Here is a 14378-nt window from a genome sequence, read left to right as displayed (position 1 = left end):
AGAAAACGCTCGTCTGTCAATGTAATTTCCACTTCATGTTGTCCAATGAAATTTGAACTTGTTGTATCAGCCAGATCACGATTGGTTAGGGTGTTATACATGACAAACCGGCATTGGCGAATTATGTAATATTTTAAATCAACACGCTAGCTTTGATTATTTTTTTCTTCCGTCGAGCCATAGGCACTCAGTGAAAGAACCATATGGCTCGAGAGAAGTTTCGAACAAACTGTGGAAAATCAGTCAGTCGCACACGCACGCAGCCCAGAGGAACACATTATGGCAACGCCTCACACTGACGAATTTTCCGACTTTTGAGCGATTCGTTACTATTGTACACATTGTCATGTTAATTATAATTCAAATGCATTTTGTTTTATTGACCACAATATTATCATTGCTCTTTGCCCCGAACATTAACATACAATAGTCATGAAATATTTTGAATAGGACTCAAGTGGTCTCGGGAATGAGTCCGAGTCCTAATATGTACGAGTACGAGTCAATTCCGAGTCAATATGCACAAGAGTCCATGACAAGACCAAGACCGTTACAATATGGTCTCGAGACCGAGTCCCAGACCATGTCCGAGTCTCGAGTACTACAACACTGTGAAAAGGTATAAATGTTGTTGATTCTACTCATGTTCATTTCAGATGAAAACTGCAGTGAATTACTGTATATGTATAGTTACGTTTTTGGAGTTTTGCAAAAATGCAGGTAGAGGCACGTTTCTCCAATGAGCCTATGTTGTTTTACTGTGAGCAAAAACACACTAAAACACACGCCAGTAGTACATTTACAGTATATTCACTTCCCATGATAAAATCTCAGTGTGAACAGCCCTTCTTGATTCACATATCACACATCAGCATGTGCAGAGTGTCAGTTAATTAATGTATTGAGCATTGTTTTTGTGAATTAATGTGTGTAATGCGTGAACGTGTAATGCGTTTGAGTAAACACCTCAAAACAATCCAGAAATCAAAGTGATCAGATGTGGTTGATACTTGCTGTATGTCTGGTGTTTGCATTCATTTCCCTGTAGAATTCGGTTGTTGCTAGTTTCTATATAACGGTGGTTCTCAAACTGGTTCATGCACCAGAAGCATTTTACAAACCCCTTTTCCACCAAGATGGTGCTGATTCTCATGCCAGAGGTGGTGCTCAGCCTTACAATCTTGAGAACTGAACGGTGACAGAACGGGTTATAAAGCTGTGGTTCTCTGCATTTTTTTTTTCTCCTCATAGAGTCTTTTTTTCTTTTGTGAGCTTTCTGTTTTGGCAGGAGTGCAACATTTTCATTTTTTCATAATTTTATGGGGTTTTTGTGCATTTAAGAACTACTTTTTACTGCAGACATTAACACAGCAGCTAGCTAGCCAAAAAAAATGCTGTTAGAAAAACTTTATCTACGTTTTAATTGATAATTGGTTCCTGGTGCCACACCAGATCAAGATTTTATGGCCAGTGTAGGGCCAGTGGAAATGGAATGGGAACTAGCACCAGAACCAATGCTGGTGGAAAAGGGGCACAAGGTGTATGCAACACAACTTAAACTTATTTAAATAGATTTTTAATTTATTTATATTTTTATTTATAGTTTTATAATTTATTTTTATTTATAGTTTTATTTCGAATTTGTAGTCATTTTACTATATATATATATATATATATATATATATATATATATATATATATATATATATATATATATATATATATATATATAGCGAGAAGTGGAATTTCTGAAACACCTACACCACCTGGAAACTCCCAACCAAGGAATACCAGCCCATCAACCAACCCAGTAAATAGGCTGCACAGATTTTTCCCTTCACAGGACAGGAGATGTGGATGAGCATAAAATTCATTTTAATATATTTAACATTTAGTAAAAATTGTTCAAAACACCAATATCAAAGACAGAACAGGGGAAAAAAAATGTTAAATACATTGAAAGATTAGTACAGCACTGACTAGTTCAGATTTCATTAGAAACAAACAATATCAAATATTAACAATATTTCTACTAATCACTCAGTTATACATCACAAGGGCAGCATACAGGGATGGGGGGGGTGGACTCAAAAAACACCAGCAACATTCAAATAAGTAAAAAAACATCAGCAGAAATAACCAAATTAATACATCTCCTTCATACACACCAGTGCACATACACCACACTTCACATATAAAAACACACGTCACACCCACCCCCCACCCTTGCTCCAAGACATTTAGCTCCTAACCAAGAAAAGAACTAACAGAACCATACATACACAGAAATCATTAAACACACAGAGTACAAAGAAAATGTTACATAATTATACCAACAAAAACAAATACACAAAATAACAAACCAGAATCAAAAACAAACCATACAGCATTCAAGGAAAACAGCCAGAAAAGTACAATTACAAAAAAAGAACAACGGACACAAACAATACTTCACCCCCCTTGTAAACCCACAATACACACACACACACTAAAATAGCAGAGCAACAGTTTTCTTTCCCTCAACCCACATATGGTAACACTAACAGTTTATTGTGTACCAATGGACAACTAGAAAGAGTAGTCACAATGGATTGGATAGCCAGGGTGTGGGTAGCCGATGAGGTCAACTCAGCATCTGCTGCCTGCCTTACGGAGCCAGGAAAAGATGTAACACCCTGAGCATCTCCCCACTATTTTAACGGAGGCTGTCTGGAAAGAGCACCTGCATTCCGATTGCTCTGGTCAGTAATGCACATCAAAGTCAAAAGCCGAAAGCTGGGCCTCCCAATGCTGTTCCATCACCCCTACCTTAGCTGATGCCAAATGAATGAGAGGGTTGTTATCTGTAATTTGCATCAGTTGATTTATCTGTTTCTGTTGAGCTTTCAACATTTCTCTCAATTCACCCATTTCAGAGGATGTGGCGATTTTCAAATCCGGACTAGATAAAGTACAAATTCATTGAGGAGCCCAATGTGTGACCATCCATTAAACTTGGGGCACTTCCTATACCTCGGTATAAAAACGTATCATTCAGACAAGCTGGCGTTAGCACCAACAGATATGACCGGGGGCGTCACAGGGAGTATACTTGACCCAGGTGAGGCAACCAGGATGCGTTCTTGACGCAACTTGTCATTGGCCCTCATTTATCAAATATATATGTATCCTATGTTCTTACATTGACATTCTTACACTGAAAAGCAAGGCCAGGTGAAGCTTGGATGGTGTGATTCGATCAGATGTGATAATTGGCCTGAAAAGTTTGAGAACTGCTGCTATATACAGCCCCTTCTATATTTAACTGCCATATTGCAGAATGTACTAATAAATGTATCTCATGTTCAGGCACTGAAGTGACTCATGTTAACTCATTCAGCTCATGTGAACAACTTCTGGATGACATCATCACTGGCCATCATGCCCAGCCAAAGCAGATGATGATGCTGAACATCTGTGTGTGATGAGATTCATTCATGAAAGCTGTACAAAGACCTTCAAACAAATGTTTTATGAGTAATATGGTGTGTTTGTTGAAAAAGGAGGAACTACGGCCCCAGTTTGAAGCCAAATACTCCCGGAAGGAGAGAGTAAACCCTATCTCAGGGAAACCAGAGCCCTTCCAGCCCTTCACAGACAAACTCAGTCGACTCATGGTGTCTGTTTCAGGAATCTTTTTCATGGTAAGATTCTGTGTTCAAAATATCCCTAAAGCTACAACAGTCAGAACAGAATTATTGTCACCAACCATTGGGATGGGAATTGTGTGGAATTTAACTATTCTGGTATTCTGATTTCTTAACAACTCCATAAAAATAGTGGTTACACTTTAATTTGAGATGTCCCCATTAATGTGTAACTTTGAGGAAGAAGGAATGGACAAAATGTGCACCAAATCAGTCATGTGCACCACATCAGTGCAAAACCTTTCAATCATGGGAAAATAATTACACTTAAAATGTAATTGTAGATTAAAGACTCTTATAAGTGTCAGTTGTATGTGGTCTGATGCATATGTTACATATTTTATACTGATGCATCTACAGTAAAAGAATGCAGACATTACAGAATGCCATACAAATCATTTGTATCATTTTGTTAAAGTTAGCTCACTAAACTGCACTACAAATCATAAATACAGGTGCATCTCAATAAATTAGAATGTCATTGAAAAGTTCATTTATTTCAGTAATTCAACTCAAATTGTGGAACTCATGTATTAAATAAATTCAGTGTACACAGACTGAAGTACTTCAAGTCTTTGGTTCTTTCAAAAACCCACCAATTCACTATCTCAATAAATTAGAATACTTCATAAGATCAATAAAAAAAGGATAATTTAAACAGAAATGTCAGGCTTTTGAAAAGTAAAAGTTCATTGCTATGCACTCAATAATTGGTTGGGCCTCCTTTTGCATGAATTACTGCATCAATGCGGCGTGGCATGGAGGCAATCAGCCTGTGGCACTGCTCAGGTGTAATGGAAGCCTAGGTTGCTTTGATAGCAGCTGAAGGTCATCTGCATTGTTGGGTCTGGTGTCTCTCATTTTCCTCTTGACAATACCCCATAGATTCTCTATGAGGTTGAGGTCAGGCGAGTTTGCTGGCCAATCAAGAACAGTAACACCATGGTCATTGAACCAGCTTTTGGTACCTTTGGCAGTGTGGGCAGGTGCCAAATCCTGCTGGAAAATGAAACCAGCATCTCCATAAAGCTTGTCAGCAGAAGGAAGCATGAAGTGCTCTAAAATTTCCTGGTAGATGGCTGCGTTGACTTCAGAAAACACAGTGGACCAACACCAGCAGATGACATGGCAGCCCAAATCATCACTGACTGTGGAAATTTCACACTGGACTTCAAGCAACATGGTTTCTGTGCCTCTCCACTCTTCCTCCAGACTCTGGGACCTTGATTTTCAAATGAAATGCAAAATTTACTTTCATCTGAAAAGAGGACTTTGGACCACTGAGCAACAGTCCAGTTCTTTTTCTCCTTAGCCCAGGTAAGACGCTTCTGACGTTGTCTTTGGTTCAGAAGTGGCTTGGTACGTGGAATGTGACAGTTGTAGCTCATTTTCTGAAGACGTCTGTGTGGTGGCTCTTGATGCACTGACTCCAGCTTCAGTCCACTCCTTTTGAAGCTCTCCTAAGTTCTTAAATCGGCTTCGCCTGACAATCTTCTCAAGCCTGCGGTCATTCCTTTCACTTGTACACCTTTTCCTACCACACTTTTTCCTTCCAGTCAACTTTCCATGAATATGCTTTGGCACAGCACTCTGCGAACAGCCAGCACTTTTAGCAATGACCCTCTGTGGCTTACCCTCATTGTAGAGGGTCTTAATGATCGTCTTCTGGACAACTGTCAAGTCAGCAGACTTCCCCATGACTGCTGTTTGGATTACTGACCTAAACCCAGTATTTATACCCTGAGAATGGTAATTTAATAGAACTTGAAATTAAATATTCTAATAATTTGAGATACTGATCTTTTGATTTTGATGAGCAGCAAGCTGTAAACATCAAAATGAAAACAAAAAAGTCTGGAAATAGTTTACTTTATGTTTAATCTAGAATATTTTTAAGTCTTACTTTTTGAATTAAATTACAGAAAAAAAAAAAAAAAAAAAAATTTTTCATGATATTCTAATTTATTGAGATGCACCTGTAACTGTCTCCCTCTGTTGGTCTTATATTAAAAGACAATGCCTATCAAAACCATATCTAAGTTTGTAAAGGAAGATTCAGATAGATTCCAAACTTATCCTAATATATCTCCATCTATTTATAATATTCCTTTTTGACACCTTGTTAACCTCTCGTAATTTTTCTTCCAGATCTCTCTGGTTCTGACAGCCGTGTTTGCCGTGGTGGTATTTCGGCTCATTGCCATGGAGAAGTTCGCTTCCTTCCAGTGGGAGTTTGTGAAGAAGAACTGGCAATTCGCCACCTCAGGCACTGGAGTCTGCATCAACTTTATGATCATCATGTCTCTGAATGTGGTTAGTGTCTTTTCTCTAGTCCCGAAGACCTCTTCTCACCAAGAGAAAAACAAAGTCCCCCTGAACTAAAATTGTCAACTGTGCAAAAGCTCCATGCAAAATGAGAGAAAAGGATTTTTGGGGAGCTCTGTGAAAAAAATACTTCAATAACATGATTTGGACATTCTGAGAAATAAAGCCATTCTAACAAAATAAATAAATAAATAAAACCCTGGAAACTCATTGTGAAAATGTAAGCACATATATTGTCACTCTCCTGGGATGGTACAATGGGAGTAAAATAAAGTATACCATCAAATATATCACAGTATAATGATAATAATAATAGAGTATTGTCAGTGATAATAATATTACAGCTTTTGTAATTAAATACATTCCCATTTAGTCAACATTTGTCTTCCATATCACTTCTTTTTGCTGCTGCTATGACGTTTTTTTTTTGTTGGGTTTTTTTTTTTTAATTGTGGTAGCTGTTGATATTGTTGGTCTCCATCTATTTGATTTTATTCCGTCTTGGTTTTTGATAAAACCAAGTCATTTATTAAATTTAATAAAAGACTTCCTAAGGGATACAGCTTCATTTCCATTTCTATGTGGCACCAATTTCCATTTCTATGTGGCACCCCAGATGTGACAATTTTATTCTCCTGAACACTACTTTTTTGCTAGATGTTTAGCAAATTTTTCACATAAATTTGCAACTTCAGCTTTGACCTTCAGTCTGTAATGGTATTATTTCCGTTTTCTTTTACCCAACAGGTCTATGAGAAAGTGGCCTACCTACTTACAAATTTGGGTAAGTATTGATTCAGTCAAGGTTCCTATTGATTAAGGGTGAAATTCATGCAGTCATCACTGTATGTGAGAAACTTCCCTCATGGCTATAGCATGCAGTGCTGTCCTTCCCGAATGACTTTAGCATGGCTTTCACTTGTGATCTAGAACACCCACGGACAGAGTCGGAATGGGAAAACAGCTTTGCCCTCAAGATGTTTCTCTTCCAGTTTGTCAATCTCAACAGTTCTACCTTCTACATAGCTTTCTTTTTAGGGAGGTAAGCAACTCTGAACTTGCTGATGTATTATTCAGTTCATGGTTTACTTGATGTTACTGCTTCCATTTGCTCTGATTTACCCATTGAGATCTGTTAAAGTTGCCAGCCACTGCCAGCATTTTTATCACCTAAAGGCAGGAACACACCAAGCCGACGGTCGGCCGTCGGGCAGTTTTTCTTTGTCGGCTGACTAAGTTTCCTCGGTGTGTTCCGCACCGTTGGCTGAAGTTGGTCCTTGTCGGCTTTGTTTCGGCCGATTCGACATGTTGAATCGGCGTTGGACCTCATCGGGCCGTCAGGCCATCTGATCATTCTGATTGGCTGTTCAGCTACTGCCGCCTGCTGTTTCGGAAAGGCATTTCATCTCACTCAGGTGCAGAACTGATGTGCTGCTTGGCCGTCGGCTGTTTAGCGTCGGTTTGGTGTGGCAGGGGAACTTTGGACACAGACGCTGCCGACGTGAGCCAACCCCGCAGTCTGCTTTCGTCACCACTAGTTCGTCGGCATCGGCTTGGTGTGTTCTGGCCTTAATATAAAGTGGGTCCGATATTTTTGGCTGTTTATCTAATACATAGAGGAACTAGATATTTCCACTGTTGGTGGTAGCACACATACAAACACAAATACCTCTGTGATAGAGTGGATAATTGACTTTCAAAGCTAATTTCGTATGTTATTGTGATGTGCATGTATTGTCCCTGTGTGTATTCCACAGGTTTGCTGGCAGGCCGGGTGACTATAATAAGCTGTTTAACCGGTGGAGGATGGAGGAGGTGGGTGTAACGAGTCCTCTGACACTTGGTTATTATTGTTGATCATGGTTGCTATCAAATAACTGCCATGAGATTTCAATAAAAATGGTTGTTATTCAGTGCAGATTACTCATTGCCTCAACATAACAACTGTGGTTGCTCATAACAATAGTGTATGTTTTAGATCTAGTCTGTGTAAATCATTTAATATAATCAAAACTACCCTTGTGAAAAAGAAGTGGGCTTTGCTGACTGTTTCTGAGCACACTTAAATACAATTTTTAGAAGTGCACTTGTCAAATGTTTTTAATTATTTTAAATTGTCATTTCCATAATCAGTACTCTTTTTAAAAGTATGCTAATGTGTACTTTTCACTAGAGCATTCAAAATGTTTATGCTTTTTTTCCCCTCAGTGTCATCCCAGTGGTTGTCTGATCGACTTGTGCCTACAAATGGGAGTGATCATGGTGTTGAAACAGATCTGGAACAACTTCATGGAGCTGGGCTACCCGTGAGTATAAGCAGACACACAGCAGCATCAGTGGGCAGACTTGGAAAGGCCATGAAAAAAAAAAATCTTAAAACACCCAGACAAGATTGTTAAATGACTTATTCTATGAAATTACTCGTCTAACATAATACACCAGGTTATCCTATGCAAAAACTTCTCAAGGCCCTTAAGAAGACTAGCTTGGTTGAAACATATATGCCCAATTTCATAGACGATGCTTAAGCCTAGTGTCAGACTAAAATGCATGTTTGAGCTATTTTAACTGAAAGCACTGATGCATCTTAAAATATGTCAGTGCCATTATTTATCTCAAGATGCACATCAGTAATGTTTTTTTTATTATTATTATTATTTTATAAAATCAATTTAAATATCCTTATTGAACTAAGGATGGTTACACTTTATTTTAAGGTGTCCGTGTTACAGTGTAATTATACATTTATGTACTGTGTAATAATAATTAACTATTTGTACTTACTACAGGGTTAGGATGAGGGATTGGTTTAGGGTTGATTGCATGTAACTATGCATAATTTATATGTAACGTGTAACAATGACACTGCAAAATAAAGTGGTACCCTAAGGACTAATCCTGGCTTAATTCAAGCCCTGACTGTGAAACCAGGCCATAGTACAAAAAAGGCAAAAAATTATAATAATATAATTTTTATGTCTATTTTAAATTGATCACGACCGTTAGTAATAAGCAGTGGCCTGCAGTGGTGTTTTGAAATGAGGGGGCAAAAAAAAAGTATTATTATTATTTTTTTTTTTTAAATATAAATTCATTTGCAATTACACTTAATATGGACACATTTTTCAGGTTAAATAAACATTTACACTATGACAAAAACAACAACCACCTATTATGCCCCTTTTTGCAAGTCTCTCATGTCCCAAGAGTGTGTAGTTCCCTTTCGTGGGAACTATCGACGCTGTGTGAAACGCATTGGGAACCTTCTGCGTGATATCGTCATTGAAGCACTCCAGTATCCAACCAATCGTGTAACGAGACGTCAGAGACGGGTGACGTCACGGACCAGGAAACTATAAAGCATGCCCGGATGCAGAGAACACTAGCTTCTGCTATCTTCAGCAAGCGCTCCATGTTATCCCGTGTGTCTTATTTAGTGTTTGTCTGTCCCTCCATTATTTTGGTTTCACTCTTCGTCTGAGGACAAGAGTCTCAGCAACACTTGTGTATATATTTGTGATCACTGTTTGTGCGTCCTATTTAGTGTTTGTTTGTCTTCTCTTTGTCTGAGGACAAGAGTCTCACAACACTACATACATATACACAATAAGACACGATATATATATAAAATGGCGGAAGGCAAGCGGTTCAGGAAGTGTGTTTCTCCCTGCACTCGTTACATTCCTGACGGGGACACACACAATATGTGTGTCGTTTGCCTGGGGGTTGAGCATGCGCAGGCAGCTCTCGAGGGAGCTGTCTGCGTGCACTGTGAAAAGCTCACACTTAGAGTGTTGAGATCTCGCCGGGCACTCTTTGATAATAAAGGGGGTGCCTCGGTCGGTGTTCCCCGCGGATCGGGTCCCGCTGCTGCCGAGGCGGAGCGGAGACTCCATTCGTGGGGTTCACAGATGGATCTGGCGGCAGGGGTTGAGACGGGCCCCGCCCTATCTCTCCCTTTAGCCGCCAGACCCAGTGTCTCTCCTGCCGTGGCGGAAGCACGCCCAGCGGTTTCTTCCCCGCGGGGAGAGACATCGGTGCTTCATTTATCTTCATCTGAGGATGTTGATGTGATGAGCGTCGAAGCAGGGGAAGAGGAACCGCCATCCTCTTCCCCCGCACATGAGGAGCTCTTGGAAGTAGTGACCAGAGCTGTAGCCAAATTGAATATCAGCTGGCCAGAAGCAGAGCGGGGAGATGTAAAACCAAAAAGCAAGCTTGATGAATGCTTTCTCCCCGCGCGGTCACTACCCCAACGTCGGTGCTTAACATTCTTTCCAGATCTACACACTGAGGTGTCTAGATCTTGGAACAGACCAGTCCAACATCGGGTCTTCAGCCCCCAGACTTCAGTCTATAGTAACATCGTGGGGCTGAAACAGTATGGTTATGCGGCGATGCCCCGGGTTGAAGAGACTCACGCGGGCTATCTCTCGCCTGCTTCGGCATCGTCCTTAAAAGCACCGATGCTGCCCACCAAGCCCCTTAAAACTACATCTAAGCTGGTGGGCAAGGCTTATGAGGCGGCAGGTCAGGCAGCAGCGTGTCTCCATACCATGGCGCTGCTGCAGGCTTACCAAGCAGACCTGCTGGGGGAAATTGATACCAGCGGGGAGGCCACATTCGAGTGCATCCAGGAACTGCGCAAGGCGACAGACCTGGCTCTCCGTGCCACCAAGGAGACGGCTAAAGAGGTGGGCCGTTCTATGGCAGCCCTGGTGGCCACGGAGAGGCATTTGTGGCTGAACCTCTCTGACATAAGGGACAGAGACAAAGCTGCCCTTATGGATGCGCCACTGTCTCCTGTGGGCCTCTTCGGCGACGCAGTTACAACTGTCGTCGAGAGGTTCCAGGAGACCAAGAAACAATCTGCGGCGTTTCAGAGGTTCCTCCCCCGCCGGTCTAAAGTCCCCGCCAAGACTGTTGAACAGGAGCAGTCTCGGTCCGCAGCGAGCTCCTCAGCGCACCACAGAGCGCAACAGAAAATAAGTGTGGCCGCCCGTGCTCCCCCACGTAGATTCTGGGGACAGGGGCGAGCCGCACAACAGAAGCCTTCCGAGGGCAAGACGGACCTGCGGGCCGTCATTGTAGCACGGAAGGCTTCTAAGAAGCGGTCCTGATATCTGTGGGTCAGGACCCAGGAGGGCGGGTCCCGTCTGGAGGAAGCTTGGTGTTAATACATCTGACACCCGCTTCCCTCCAGTGCCCTCCGGGGACCACGCCATATCCGTCATCCAGTGTGTGTCAGGTCCCCACCGACCTTCCGAGGAAGGACGGTTGTCACTTGATTCGGCTGACTTCTGCCGGCGTGCCGTTTCAGAGCGCCGAGCCAAGTGCTCAAAAAACACCAGAGACCAGTCTCGAGAGACTGGTTCCCTTAGTAGATTTTCTAGAAGAATGGAAAACTCTACCGAATATATCAAATTGGGTGCTGCTCATGATAGAAAAGGGTTACAGAATACAGTTCGGGTCTCGCCCGCCCAGATTCAACGGAGTCCTTCCCACAGTGGTGACCCCCGAGCAGTCTCTGGTTATGGAACAGGAAGTTATGACACTTTTGCAAAAAGTAGCTATAGAAAGGGTTCCTCCTCCCAGCAAGCTGTCAGGTTTTTACAGCCGCTACTTCATAGTTCCAAAGAAGGATGGAGGACTTCGTCCTATCATAGATTTACGTGTGCTAAATCGGTCTGTACAAAAACTGAAATTCAAGATGCTTACACTCAAACAGATCATTCCCCAAATCAGGTCCGAGGACTGGTTTGTGACGATAGACTTGAAAGATGCATACTTTCATGTGTCCATCCATCCTTCTCACTGGAAGTTCCTCAGGTTTGCTTTCGGGGGCGAAGCTTACCAGTACAAGGTTCTTCCGTTTGGCCTATCATTATCACCCTGCACATTCACCAAGTGCGTGGACGCAGCCCTGGCTCCCTTGAGACTCCAGGGCATCCGCATACTGAATTATATCGACGATTGGTTGATTCTAGCTCACTCAGAGCAACAGGCAGTTCAATATCGAGATGTTGTTCTGTCTCACATGAAAAGGCTTGGGCTGAGGCTCAATGCCAAAAAGAGTGTGCTGATTCCGGCTCAGACCACCAATTATCTAGGTGTTATGTGGGATTCCACAATAATGTGGGCACGTCTGACTCCTGCCCGTGTGAGCTCTGTTCTGTCAGCTGTAAAAGGGGTGAGGTTAGGCCAGTCACTCACTGTGAAACAGTTCCAGAAACTGTTGGGTCTAATGGCAGCTGCGTCCAACATAATTCCTTTTGGCCTCTTGCACATGAGACCCCTACAGTGGTGGCTCAGGACCAGGGGTTTTCCCCGAGGGGAAATCCTTTCCGTATGATCAAAGTCACACGGCGATGCCTTCGTGCTCTATCCGTGTGGAAAGACCCCTGGTTCCTGTCCCAGGGACCTGTGTTGGGGGCCTCTGGTCGTCGCGCAATGCTTACGACAGACGCTTCCCTCACGGGCTGGGGAGCGATCATGAGTGGTCGCTCAGCTCAGGGTCTTTGGGAGGACCATCAACTCTCTTGGCACATAAATCGGCTGGAGTTGATGGCGGTGTTTCTAGCACTAAAACACTTTCTCCCAGACCTGAGAGATCACCATGTGCTGGTCCGCACAGACAACATGTCAGTGGTCTCCTATATAAACCATCAGGGGGGTCTACGGTCTCGCCAACTAAATTACTTGGCCCGTCGGATCCTCCTGTGGTCTCAGGGGAAGCTGCGCTCACTGAAGGCAGCTTATATCCCCGGGAGTCAGAATGTGGGGGCAGACGCCCTGTCGAGGCAGGGGCCGAGGCCCGGGGAGTGGAGACTCCATCCGGAAGTGGTGGATCTCATTTGGAAGAACTTTGGTCAGGCACAAGTAGACCTGTTTGCTTCGGGAGAGTCAACCCAGTGTCCCCTCTGGTACTCCCTCACGCATCCAGCACCTCTGGGTCTGGATGCCATGGTACAGACGTGGCCGAGGCTACGTCTGTATGCATTTCCCCCGTTCGCTCTGCTCCCACGAGTCCTGGAGAAAGTACGCCAGGAAGGGGTCAGCCTAATACTGGTGGCCCCGTACTGGCCGACCCGAATATGGTTCTCGGACTTGGTGTCCATGATAGACGGCTCTCCAATGGAGCTTCCCCTAAGGCCGGATCTTCTATCTCAGGCAGGCGGCGCGATAATACATCCCCGTCCAGAACTATGGAAACTGTGGGCCTGGCCTCTGAGGGGGCCAGGTTCATAGAGGCTGGTCTCTCAACTGAGGTTGTTGAGACCATACTCAGCTCCAGGGCTCCCTCCACGAGGAAGCTTTACTCTTATAAATGGAATCTATTCTCTACTTGGTGTAGACAACATGAAACGGACCCTGTCCATGCTCCTATTAGCTCTGTGCTATGCTTTCTCCAAGAAAAATTCTCGGAAGGCCTATCTTATTCAACCTTGAAGGTTTATGTTGCGGCTATATCAGCCTATCATGTTGGGGGGGATTCCTCGGTGGGTCGAGACCCCCTCGTGTCACGCTTCCTCCGTGGTACACTGAGGTTGAGGCCTCCAGTGCGCACAAGGACCCCGGCTTGGGACTTATCAGTGGTTCTACAAGGGTTAGCCAAGGCTCCCTTTGAACCACTGGAGGAGGTGTCTATAAAGTTTCTGACTTTAAAGACTGTATTTTTGCTTGCTATTACTTCTCTAAGAAGAATTGGAGATCTTCAGGCCCTTTCAGTGGCCCCCTCGTATCTGGAGTTCGCTCCTGGAATGGTGAGAGCATTTCTTCATGCTAGACCTGGCTATGTGCCGAAGGTCCCCACCAATGTCCCGGGTCCTATTGTGCTTCAAGCCTTCCATCCTCCTCCATTTATATCCTCGGATCAGGAAAAACTGAATCTGCTCTGCCCAGTAAGGGCTTTGGATGCATACGTCCACAGAGCTGCCCTGTGGCGTAAAACAGAGCAACTGTTTGTCTGTTATGGTTCCCCTAATAAAGGCGGACCGGCGCCCAAGCAGAGGATGAGTAAGTGGGTGGTCGAGGCCATCTCACTTGCATACAAAGCGGCCGGACAGGCTTCTCCATTTAACGTCCGTGCTCATTCCACAAGGGGTATGGCGGCATCAGGAGCTTTGATGTCTGGCGTCCCTATGAGTGACGTCTGTGATGCGGCTGGATGGTCAAGCCAGCATACATTTATCAGATATTATAACCTTGATGTGGGCTCCACTCCTGGGTCCTCCGTACTTTCGAGCTAACATGAACAAGCATTTGAAGTACGGCACAGTTGGGATTGCGTTCCCAATGCGTTTCACGCAGCGTCGATAGTTCCCACGAAAGGGAACGTCTCGGGTTACAGATGTAAACCTGGTTCCC

General features: G+C 43.5%; 1 protein-coding gene across 6 annotated transcripts in view; it reads left to right on the top strand.

Moving 5' to 3' along the window:
- Positions 1–14378, top strand: part of ano3 (anoctamin 3) — a 137171-nt gene that overhangs the window by 108751 nt on the left and 14042 nt on the right. For all 6 annotated transcript variants that reach the window (XM_048158282.1, XM_048158284.1, XM_048158281.1 and 3 more), the window contains 6 exons: positions 3543–3683; positions 5835–5999; positions 6759–6795; positions 6942–7053; positions 7769–7826; positions 8220–8317. In XM_048158282.1, the coding sequence (XP_048014239.1) occupies positions 3543–3683; positions 5835–5999; positions 6759–6795; positions 6942–7053; positions 7769–7826; positions 8220–8317 (611 nt within the window). The remainder of the gene's footprint in view (positions 1–3542; positions 3684–5834; positions 6000–6758; positions 6796–6941; positions 7054–7768; positions 7827–8219; positions 8318–14378) is intronic.

Source organism: Megalobrama amblycephala, linkage group LG15 (genome assembly GCF_018812025.1).
Source record: "Megalobrama amblycephala isolate DHTTF-2021 linkage group LG15, ASM1881202v1, whole genome shotgun sequence".
Taxonomy (NCBI): Eukaryota; Metazoa; Chordata; class Actinopteri; order Cypriniformes; family Xenocyprididae; genus Megalobrama; species Megalobrama amblycephala.
Note: the sequence above shows the minus strand (reverse complement) of the source record. Positions and strands in the feature narration are given on the sequence as shown.